General features: G+C 39.9%; 1 protein-coding gene across 1 annotated transcript; it reads right to left on the bottom strand.

The window, feature by feature from the left end:
* Positions 1-1,754: 1,754 nt before the first annotated feature.
* Positions 1,755-11,749, bottom strand: lhx3 (LIM homeobox 3). The gene is made up of 6 exons (XM_079659525.1): positions 11,642-11,749; positions 6,662-6,833; positions 6,351-6,553; positions 4,598-4,749; positions 3,338-3,509; positions 1,755-3,020 (listed from the first exon to the last, which is right to left on the bottom strand). Exons 1-6 carry the CDS (start codon positions 11,709-11,711, stop codon positions 2,587-2,589), a joined length of 1,203 nt encoding a protein of 400 aa, XP_079515651.1. The 5' UTR covers positions 11,712-11,749; the 3' UTR covers positions 1,755-2,586.
* Positions 11,750-12,883: the final 1,134 nt, after the last annotated feature.

Genomic DNA, 12,883 nt, shown 5'->3' with positions numbered 1-12,883 from the left:
ACCTGCTGGGTGACAGAGCCTGTCTGCCGCTGTGTTTAAAAAACAAATTCCATGCATTCAAAAAAATTCTTCACATCAGCCCGTTTAACCCCAAATACAAACAGTTTAGAAAAGCGAACAAGGTGGGTATCTAGGGGGATTAACACAGCCTTTTACACTCACTCTCACCCCCTTACTGACTTTGCCAAACTCCATTTGGGTCGAGTTACACACCTGTGGCTTTTGCGAGGCAACAATGATACCTGCCACTCAGCTGGAAGGATTCAGCTGGATATCCTGTGCGGGGTTTCTTTTCTTGTTGTGGGAACCTGAGGAGCAGAGCAGCCAGCCATTAACGGGGGAGGAAGTTGGAGGTTGCACATCAAAACAAAAGGTCGGAGGACAGCTGGCTCTCACCTTCATACATGTCATACTTTACAGAAAAAAGATGCACGACCATGCAGGAAGACATTAGTGCATTTAGAACACAATGGGAACACAACACTATTTACTTTTTAAGGCTTTGAGAAAAACTTAAAGCAAATATACTTACAATAAAGTTTCAAAATTAAAACTTCTCCAAAATATTTTTCCCCTCAGAGTGTTTGACAATTATAACAACTAATTTATGTGAAAAAAGCCTTTTTTGTTGCTGGACTATGCAGGGGGAATCTCTTTTACTTTCTATCCTGCTTGAAAGTTAAATGTATACTTGTATAACTTGTGTTTTGTTTTGTTTTTTATGTTCAATCCTTGTGTACGAGGCAAAATGTTACTATCGCTGTAAATGCAGAGGATTAGAAAGTACAATTTTCCTCCAGAAATGAAGTAAATGTAATGTACTGAGAATAAAAAAAGTACTTACTTCACCCAAGCCCAAGTACGTCAAGCCTAGTATTGAATACATGTTCACTTCTGGTTGTCCAAAATAAACAAAATTCTCCCAGTCTTGGTTTTAGAAACACATTATAATAAATGTTAAATAAAGTAAAAGGTTTAAAATGCATCACTTAATAATCACCCAAGGCATTTATGTCACACGCCATTATAAAAGCAAATACATAAACATACAATCACACACACACACACACACACACACACACACACACACACACACACACACACACACACACACACACACACACACACACACACACACACACACACACACACACACACACACACACACACACACACACACACACACACACACACACACACACACACACACACACACACACACACACACACACACACACACACACACACACACACACACACACACACACGCCCACCCACACATATACTGTTTAATCTACTTAATTGAACCTGACTTTGAATAACTAAACAAATGAGGAAATTCACAAGGGGCACTTGATCCCTTCTCGGCTAATGGATTGGAGATTCCTTTCCCATAGGGGCATTTGGGCAAACAAGACCCAGTAATCTCTGAATTGATGAGTTGACTCTGTCTGCATCACATTTCTCCACTAAAGAGCCGTTGAACCCCTGATACAGTGTTGGTAGTTAGCCAGATACTCAATTTGCAGACACAGGCAGAACTGTGAGCGTGCTCTTGTTTCCGAGCTATAGGTGAATGCAAACGATAAATGGATGCACGATATAAGACAGGGATGGATCTACCCTTGGTCTCATGTTTCCTGGCTTGGACAACACATTTTAAATTAGTAGGAAATGAATACAAGTTGCTTAACCACTGTCAATGCACAATGCTGTAATTCAACCAAAAAGGATAGAACTCCATTGTTAATTTAGGTGACAAATTTATTAAAGTCCTGCCATTTAACCAGGAATCATCATCATCATCATCATCATCATCGTCGTCATCATTACCAGAGGGAATAAATAAGACATAAAACATTTTCCACATAAACAAACATATACATCGAACCCCATGTGCTACAGCAAGCTCTTCCTTGGGGTTGTTTTCTGTAGAACAAAACAAACGAGATACATCTGAGAACACACAAATGCATAGAAGTAATTGGGCCCCTAGGTACCATTTAAGACAACATCTACATTTAGCCTAGATCCCTGTTTAAGAATGTACAAAGTCCTCATATCTGGGTTTCTTATTCATGTCCAGGAAGGGGGTTTGTATAAAAATAAAGTCTCCGCAATGATAAACCATTATATATTTATATATAGACATTTGGCAACAACCAGACATTTAAAGACTCTGAACGGTAAACTGAATTCTGCCCCTAAACACAGTGTAGAAAACAAAGGGATGAGAGTAAAGAGAGCAAGTTGGTGAAAATCCAAATGAAAGAAAGAGTCTCATTAATGAAAAAGCTTATAGTGGTATCTGAAAACGGAACATTTTCACAGATTTCTTGCTTTACATACAGTTTTTACTACTGAAGGACAAGCAAAGCGCTTTTAATAGAGGACATTTTCCTCCTTCCTTTCATCAATATACCAGATGTAAATGAACCTGTTTATCAGATCATTTGGAGACCCAAAGACAGAAGTCTAGTCCTTTGCAGAATCACTGCCCTGATTTCTCAACTCCTTAAATCCAACAGAAGACACAGAAAACTAAAAAAAAGAAGAAATAGAGTCCAATTTCTTAATGTTTACCAATCAAAACTGCCCGTGGTCCACTTCATCTAACCACGAGGCAGGACTGGCAGGAAAGTCTGGGTATCCTCCGCTGCTGCCAGTCGAGAGGTCTGAGCTGGGGCCGTTGGCAGCCCCCATGGAGACCCTCACCCCGGGGTTGATACCAGGCCCGCTGCCCTGGGTCATGATGGAAAGGCCGGAGTCAGGGTAGACCAAGCTGGAGATGAGGGGCTGGTGTCGGGGAAGCCCTTGAAGCGACCCCGGCGACTGAGGGAGGCCGTAGGGACTGTTTGAGCGGATGTCGTGGAACTGGTCCTGAGAGGGGAGGACCCCGTGCTCCAGGGGGAAGGAGCTCTGGTTGTTGCCGCCTTGACGGCCCCCGATGCCCGGAGAAGTGTCGCTCAGGCTGCTGTAGATGCCGTTAGTGAGACCCAGCTCAGACATGGGTGGTTCATCTGTAAAAAAACATGACAAGAGTGAGAATACTAAAACTGTAATAATCCACAGTGAAAATAACTGATTCCTGGTACATTTATCCTACCATCTCCTTAACATTGTGCTTGGCTAGCTTGGATAGTATTGTCACATCCTCAATATCTCAATTATTGATTCAAATAATCTACAAAGCGTGGGGAAAAAAAGACAAGGGCAGCACAACAACACAACAACTCTATGACTGCATAGCATGAAAAAGTTGCCCCTTTTGCAAGTGTGTTAGCAGTTAGCTGTTAAAATGTGTCTTAAATCGCCCATTCACTTTGTGTGGTTGTACCTGTGAAGGACACCTCAGCGTCACTGTCCAGGCCCTCCTCCTGAATGCTGTCCTTGTCAGATTTGGAGCTTCCTCGTGACCTCTTCATGTTGCGGAAGTACTGCCCCCACCTCTGCCGACCGGCGTCTTTCTTCAGTCTTTTCTCTTTAGCTCGCCTGTTCTGAAACCAAACCTGGAGGGAAAAAGACGTCCTGTTTGTTAATGGATTGAGTGACTTATAAGAGCACATTTAATTGTTTAAAACAGTGAGACATCAGCTTGGGTATAAGCAATCATTTGTGTTGCCTCAAGTTCTTCATTTTGTAAACAACCCACAGAAACACACAGAAACAAAAGGCTTTCTATTCACCTTATTTACATAATCCTCTTGGACAATACAAGTCAACATTGTTTTTAGCCCTTGTGCCTAACAATTCAAAGTCATCTACATGCAAAGTCCTCTGCTCTTTCGCTGATGCAGATATTATGCTTAAAAAGATAAAGGATTCAGTTTTCAAGGACTATCTGGACACGGCTTTGCACCCCAAACAGTGACACTGAGGAGTAATCCTCATCAGATTTATCACGCATTTAATTAACTTAGCACCAGCTACAAGTTCTCCTCACCCCAAGGTGCAGACAGGTTAACGTGCCACTAGTTTCAATTATTCAGAGTTTCCTCTATTCCCCTTTTTGAATTAAGTGCTATACTATACTGTAAGTTTAAGCTTTTGAAAACACAAACACCACATGGTCATACACGTCAACTACCTCACAAATGGATATGATTTGTGATACAAAATTAACATTTCTTATTATTTTATCTTACGTACAAAATGTATTAATTTTTCGTCATAGGCACAAAAAGCAATTTTACATTCTCCTTAATGATATTCCGCCCTAAGTGAACCCTCTTCACCCCTTCCCTTTCACTGAATAATGAGGAGCATTTTAGTGGCTTCCGTCTCTACTTTTGTCCTTGCAAATAAAACAATATATATGACCACCACCTAGCAACCGGCGTGAGGCTCCTCAGCAGCAGACAATATGCGAGGGGCCCTCTTAGCATTGTTAACGAGCTTGCACTTAAACTGGGCTGACTTTCATGTGGACTTCATTTTACTCCATCTAGCCGTAAATTCCCCCCCTAACACATACACACCTACACACTCACACGCTTGTTCGTACAGTAGGCTTGTGCCAGTTTGGCCACAATTGTCCCTTGATAATGAAGTCAGAACACTAATGGAGTAGCCCTTAATGGATAATAATACACTTTACCTGCACAACCCGCATATCCAGGCCGGTCTCTGACGATAGCTGCTCTCGGACGTGGCGGGCAGGTTTGGGAGAGTTATTGTAGGCGTTCTTCAGTGTTTCCAGCTGTTTAGCAGTGATGGTGGTTCGTGGCCTTTTTGCAGTCGAGTCTGCCTCTGAAAAGAGAATGGAGAACACACAATGTAAGCCAACGATGGACTGTGTCTCCAAGTTTCCAGGCCAGAAGTCTCAAGAAATATGGTTTAGTCTTGAAATAGTTGAGTAATCAAGAAAAAAGACAAATGAGAGGATTCACATTAAATGAAAGAAATCCATCTAATACTTTCAATTAGACAAAGACAAATATTACTATCAACTTTCCATATAGATTGCCTGGGATAAACTCTTGATTTGTATCTATTTTTGTATCATTAAAATGACCTTACATTTTTATAGAAACACACATTCACAGTAACCCATAGCATAAATGTCCCGTATCATAAACTTTATAATTTATCATAAAAAAGGATAAATTCTGCAACCTATAAACCAACACTCTGGCCTCCTGTGCATAATTGCATCATGTCTGCACATCTGTTGGCCAGCACAGCAAAATACAAAACCATCATCCAAATGGATGCTGCCCAAGTAATTGCGCCCTCTCATTAGTAAAATAAACGTGTGTGTTTTTAGTGAAAACTTGCGTTAACTCGCTGCGTAAATCAACACTTGGTGCTGGGCAGTAAATTCAAACAAACAGATGGGGAGATAAAAACTCTGCCCTATCAGGAGCACAGCCTGCTGGGAAGATACTGTGGTATTGGTTGTTTGGTCAGGGTTTTAAAGACAAATGTTGTGCATTTAATAACTTTGGAAGAAAATCTGAAATGTTATTAACAATTTCTCAACACATGTGAGTAGATTTAACTGCCACAAATTAACTATCTCTATGCATAAAGAAGTGATCATAAATTGGTTTAAACACTTGATATAATTGTTATTTATTTGCTCATTGAGGTTCAAATGACTACTGTATATTAATACAAGGGTATGTCATTTTTGGGGTAAAAATATGTTTTTGATAAAATGGCTTAATGGAACTTTTTGCAACTTAATTGTTCACAACTTGTGTGCAATGTTGCTTTAAGGAACATTTATTATATTTGAAAATAAAGTATTAATATGAGTTAATATGAAAATGCATTTAATATTTAGAGAGAGTTCCTACACTAATAAAAGCATAGGTGAATGTACTGCAACTGTATATTTTAAGAGAAAAAACTATTAAAGTATACATTTTAATTGAGCTAAATTGCACGTTTAATTTAAAAGTATTTCGATATTTATAATAGCTCAAACAATTCTAGCACCATTAACATAATTAAACATAATAATACATTGTTTCTTAATTTTTGATTCTCATATACACATACAGTACAGGCCTACATTTCTAGCTCTGTCCTTACTCCGGAAGGCACACACAATACTGTAATAAGAGTTATTGAAAGCTGATTGCTTGCAGCGCAGAGTGCAAGTGGAAGCCTCCAGGCCTCCACTTTACGCAGTTTGCTATCGATTGGGTTGCAGGCAACGACGCAATTAGCGCAGGTGGGTCAGGCTTTATGGGTGACCTCATTGTCACGTCTGACTCACAACTCAGAGCAGGTAGCCTACTTAAAAAACAAGTGTGCATACAAACGCATCGGGGTTTGGTCTGAAAATGACGTAATTTTCAGGCCACAAACAGAAATGTGAAGATGTGCATTTTGTTCCTCACCTCTCTGTTTGGCGGTCTCGTAGTCGGCTTTGCACACGAGCCTGCTGTCCTCCATCAGATAGTACTCGTCACCTGTGGCCAGTTGCCTTTTGCACACGATGCAGGCGAAGCAGTGCAGGTGGTACACGAAGTCCTGCGCTCTCCTCACCACCTGTGTGGGCGGTATGCCCTGCTGACAGGCTGCGCACTTGGTCCCGAATCTCCTTTTGGAAATTAGACGTTTTTCATCAATACATAATAACCTTCGATCAATTAATTCTAAATATTAAAAGATTTATTTGAAAAAAAAGTGTTTTAATAGTTTTACTCACTTGAAGAAATCCTCTTTGCAGTAGACGCTCTCGCCCCTGCTGAAGCACTTCTCGGACAGTTGCGCCTGGCAGTCGCTGCATTTCAGGCACTTGCTGTGCCAGTGGCGATCCAGCACTTTGAGGATAAAGCGGTCCACGATGTGTTGATTGCAGCCTGCACATACTGGGATTTCTGCAGGAGACATTATGGAATCGTTTTGGCTAATTCAATTTATATTAACAGTTACTTGCATGGGGAAACATTTTACTGAGTGATATCTGATCCAGCTTATTGTCCTTAATATGTCTACGCGTACTTAAAGTAATTATCTGTTAATGTACACACGTTTAATTATGCAAGACGGACGCTCAAAAATGTGACGTCACCCTTCAAATCAGAAATTAATATGAATATATCTAAACAATGACTAACCTTCTTGTCTCTTTTTTATGTTTGAAATATTTGGTTGTTTGGTAGTATTTTTTTAATCTATAAATTCAATGATATCAAATTGTATTTGATAAATTACCTATATCCAAAATCAATTAATCTACCAAATCTATCAAAACAACTAAGTACCATACTACCAGATCATAATCATAATTGTATTACACAGTCAAATGCAACCCAACATTAAACAACTGAAAACATAAAGATATTTGTAACGTCCGTCGACAAAAAAGTGTTTGAGCAGGGACTTTATCAATTACATAATACACATACTGTACCTATGTTATTCTGTTATTATAAACTGTGATCGAAAAAGAAAAAACGTAAGTCTATGATTTAAACGTAGTCATCTTATTGTTTAATTTTACATTTTTGTGGCAAAAAACGTTTCATGTGTTTGAAACATGCTTTGGAATGATTGTGAATACATATGGACATCAGAGAAAATTGTAGCTATAGCAGACCACCACACTTTCTGAGATTTATATCGAAATGTGCTTATTCTGCCAAACTATTTTACTAGAATAAAATAAATTCACATAAATCCAACAGCACAGATCAAAGTTAGCAGGATTCTTTAAAGAAAAGGCATTTGATATCCATAAATGAGGAGTACGCTTCAGGATCATCTTGGGAATTAATAACTCGTTAATCGAGTGGTGATCGACTGTTTTTTATTTTGTCACGTGTCATCATCTTTAACAAGCAGCATGATATTTTTGCAAGGTCAGTTTCAGACAGAGAAGCCTACAATATATACAAAATAATCTCCATTTGAGATATTTGAACACAATAACGAGTGCTTAAGATAAACGCTGTATTAAAGAAAAAAAAGATAAATCTGTATGCCAAGTATGACGTTATCAGTCCTCCTCATTATTAATTGAATAATGCTCAAGCACTTTATATTCTATCCGTGCAAGGAGTCTTGTTCCTATTGTTCTGTTGTAGACAATTCATGGCACATTAATGAACCATTTCTTCTGGCATCACCAGCGAAACACTGCACAAGTGTGCTGGTGGGAGCCCCGTCAAGAACAGGTGTACACAGGCCATCATTTATTCAGTGCGCGCTGTAAAACTAGAAAGCTGCGGCCTATAGGTGAAACCAATAAGGTGTCCAAGCAAATTGTTAGCCTTAGTGGTCCCACTTGGAAGATTACAAATAAACATGCATGCATATCCAAATTGCAATTTTGTGCGTAAATGTACATTATGTAACGTTGGAGCAGGTGAGGTTCGATGAATCACATAATACTGTCGTGCTGAGAATGGGCCTGTGTAAATGAACACATTGGGGTCTCTTATTATTTAACATACAACCATTCAACCAAAGCTCCTAGAAAAACGTATATATAGTATACAGAAACGTATTAGCAAGAACATGTATTCTTCAATAAAACCGTCTGGACCGTGACCAAAACGCTTTAGGTTAGACTCAACAATGCGTAAAAACAATTTCCCTGGAGTAAGCCTCCACAAAAGAGCACTACATATAAAATATGATACATGTACATTTGAACGATCATTCAGATAAATCAAAGGTCAAATAAAAGCCTGATGCATAAAAGATCTGGAGCAACTCAAATGGCACATGTCCTCTGTCTCACCAGCTGTAAAACTGTTTCGCTCGACAGGACAATTTGCCGGAATTAAAGCCACTGCACAGCATTCATTATCCATGATAGTAAACACTAATTTACCATGATGGAAATATTATCAACAAACTGCAACTACAGCCAATAGCAAAGGTCCAAATACGCTACAGTATAGGCTACAAAATATGCAAGCAAAACAATGCAAAAACGAACAAATTGATTACATGTTGGCTTCCGGTTACCTTTCAGTAGCTCCTCACTGTGCGACAGCAAAGCAAGGAGCATCTCCGTGTTTTTTGGTGTCTCTTTTAGAGAGTTGCGATCACCATGTCCATCCATAGCTCATGATTATATTAAATCAAATATATCTTGTTTGGTTTATATCCACACGCATATGCATGGAATCAAGTGTTGTCAAATGGGTGTACCAGGAGCCCAAAAGCGAACACGAGCGCGCAGTGGAGTTTGCTTTTATGCTTCACTGAGTTGAAGCCTGTGCTGGATTACGCTGCGCCGTTTCCTGGGCGACAGGCAGATAGATTAACATCACCTACCGAGTACCCTACCCGGAAGAGGAATACACATGCAGGAGGTGAGAGGAATAACCAATAGTTTTACTGTTGTGGTATAGATATATACTATTATAACTCGCCAAAATGATGAAAAAAAAGATATAGAATCATGTCTGTTATTTTTATTTTGTTACCAAACTGCACCTGAAATATAGTAACATCCACTTTGAAACTCAAGAGATCTATCTATGCATTTTCGCCAGATTGGACGACATGATTGCCATTTTTTCGATAATATATAAAATGATAAATACAAAAGGTAAAGGCTTTTAAACAGTGATCATGCTATGAGAGTTACATAATGCATGCAAATACCACTTTGAAAAAAGGTAAAATGGTAATATTATGTAATTGATAACGATATACAGGAGTAAATGCGATACATTTTCTTAACTGTTTTCAGTTAGAAGCCCAACATGGCATTAGTTAAGATAGATACTTATGACATAGAATGTTAATGATCCCTGCGTGGACTTAGAACTGATGCAAATGAACACTTAAAAACAACAAAACGAACTCGATCCACAGCCTCAAAAAAATCCAGGGAACTAGACACCATTATGTTGTTGACTCATAATGTGAGTGTGTGGAGAGGACTCGCCTGGGCTTTCCGTTTTTAATTCGGATTCCAGCTCCGCCATGCGCAAAGGAGAGATTGGGCCCTGATGGGAGAGGTCTTTTAAAACCTTTGCCTTTTTCATTAATTAATACTATTTCCTGCAGAAAATAAAACAAACAATTGTTCTCAATTAATCGCTCTATTTAACAAACGGGTAACATCATTTCTACCTTGGAAGAAGATACAAAATACATGGTTTTATTTGTCTATACTATTATTATTAATATTATTACACAACATTCCAATAACAGTATACAACTACTTGCTAATAAAGCAATGCATAAATCAGATGCTCTGATCAGATGTAACAATGTCATTTCGAATATGGTACACACACACAACATACACGGCCTCACGCACACACAATCTTCATCTCATGTGCTCAAAGACAAGTGTTTATTTAGGGGAGAGATTGGCTGTTCAATAACATGTTGATCGGGCCAACACCCCAATGAATTTTATTGACACTGATCTTTGGCACAAAAGAGCGCCTTGGGAAATCACAGGTAGTGCCACAGCAGCCGGGCCGCTGATGAATCCAAAATCAATGTCCTATTTGCCTGCATTTTAGAAGTATATGAAAGACGTTTTGGAGAAAGGTGCGGGGTTCATGGGTGCCCCTCTTACTTTCAGCTTTGTAATATTTGTATGTCATATTGATCGCTCACTTTTGAGGGGGTGAGCCCGGCAGTAATGCAACAACAAAGCGATAAAATGACCATCAAAGAAAGGGTCAGTCAGTTAGAGAAAGACACAAGAATGATCAGGTAAATTCACGTTTTTTGTTTTATTTGTTATATTTTTTATTGTCTCAATTAAATTTTTTGTATTCGGCTCAAGTAAATTAGATAACCCGTTTAAAAAATATGTTTGAGGTTTATTCTCCATAATCTATATTTTAAATCAAATGAATGTTTTATGTTGCCTTATGAATGCAGCCTTACAATAACAAAAACGATAATTTGTGTAACTCGCCTAAATAAATAAAACATGTATTTTACAGCTTTGGACAACAGTAAATAATTATACAAGTCTCCAATAATTTTACTTTTTCCGTGAAGCATCATCACCTTCACTTCCAACTTCAGGTGTCCCACCTGTCAGGGCAGGAATGTGACACCTGTTGAGCATTTCGGGTCGGTGGACTATACGGGGGGGGGGGGAGCTGCTCCACGCCTGCTGGCAGATAGAGTCGGGGTCCGGTGGTCTCCGTATCTGCTCCCTGCACACAGCCCGCACTCCCGTTACAACCACAAGCGGTGGCGTGAAATGACAGCACGCGCATAACATCTGTTCGTGTGATTCTCCAACAATGAAGACTCATTACAGATTCATAACGTCTCCCACACGCAGCGCAAAAGAAAGCGCCTCTAAATATTCTGTATACATCAACATGGGTTGGTGGATACCAGACTGTTTTCTTCAACTCTTTGTATTTTTTTTCTCACTTTTTTAATGTCTACAAAAAGAATATTTGGAATACAGAAATGATCAAAAGTTAAAGTGAGTGCCTTTCCAAAATAGGATAAAACCAGTTAACAAGGTCTATTTCACGCTTGTCAGAGATCACTGAGCAAAACAAGGGCCGCCTTCAGAGAGCCTGCTGTGCTGATCTGATGTATTATCCTCCATTTTCACGCCAATTGAAACTCATTAACTGACCCCAGGACATCAATTCATATTCATCTCTGCCTGGCTCTTCCCCTAGACCCACATTTTAATGCATGTGCACAGTGTGAATAGTTACAATGGATTTCTTACCTTGTCCTGAACTGTACCGGGAGAAATTGCCGGTGTTTTGACAGCTTGACCCCGGGTGTTCAAGCAACATTTTTGAAGATGTTCCGATGTCCCAACAGAAGAACAGTAGCGTCGAAACGCCTGTGGTCAAAAATTAAATCAAACTACTGCGACGATGGACTCAAACCGGCAGTTTCCTGGAGATGTATCCTCTGGAGTTGAGATCGATTCGAAGGCAGCTCGATTTCTAAAAAAATGTTAAAAAGAAAACCAGTCGACCTTTCACGGTTCGTCAGCCACCGAGGACGTAAACTGTGAATATTCATCAAGTTGCTCTTTGATTCCGCGTGGATAAGCTCGAGGTGGGGTGAAAACAAGGGGCGTGTGGCAGTGGAAAAGTGTCTGACCATCAGCAGCTGACCTGACTGTGAGCCCGGCTGCCTGAGACCTTACTGAAATACTCAAGTACCCGGCGGGCAGCGCTGCCTCTGTCCAGGGTGCTGAAGGGGGAGCTTCTCTACAGGCTGGAGGCGTGTGTGCTCCTACATCCCCCGTGGCTATCTTTAAGAACTCGCACACGCGCACACACAGACACAAACACTTGCCCCCCCCCCCCCCCCCCCCCCCCTCCCTCTCCTCTCCTTATCTATGTTTTGGTGCACGTGTCTGTCTTTCACGGGGCACAATGGGGCAATTGGGCAGTGTTTGGGACATTGTTGCATTTGTATCGCTGCGGTTTTCTTTTGTTTGTTAAAACATAGACCGTATATCATTACTGTTGTAAGGTATAGCATACATACTGTTATATTAGCTGTGCATCTTAACTGTTGGGAATAGTTTACAATCATTGACAGGTACTAGTTTTACCTAACTAAATTAAATTACTCTTGTTTTTGAAAAAATGACCTATGATTACGGTTAGGTGCAAGTGGCAAAAACGAGTTAAAATATTAAAATGCACAGAGTTTCAATTGTAACACCTTTATTTTGTTCTTTCTTCAAAACAATGAAATTAATGCATTCTTACAATATTTGAATTCACGCGCTTGTGCAGAGCTGGGCTGCATTTTGGCTCAGTGCCATATACATGCCTTTGACACTGCGCCAATTACCGCCACAGCGCACAAAACTACTCTGACGGAGTCCTACAGCTTTGATTCAATTTTACTCGCCCAGCACGCCAGGCCACAAGAGCTGTAAGCCAATTAGATCGGTGCTGTTCATTAGTCCATTCAGGGCAATTAGCCTCACAAAGTTGGAAAT

The sequence above is a fragment of the Notothenia rossii genome, assembly GCF_949606895.1.
Source record: "Notothenia rossii genome assembly, chromosome: 11".
Lineage (NCBI taxonomy): Eukaryota > Metazoa > Chordata > Actinopteri > Perciformes > Nototheniidae > Notothenia > Notothenia rossii.
The sequence above is the reverse complement of the archived record's forward strand: the minus strand, read 5'-3'. Positions and strand labels throughout refer to the sequence as shown.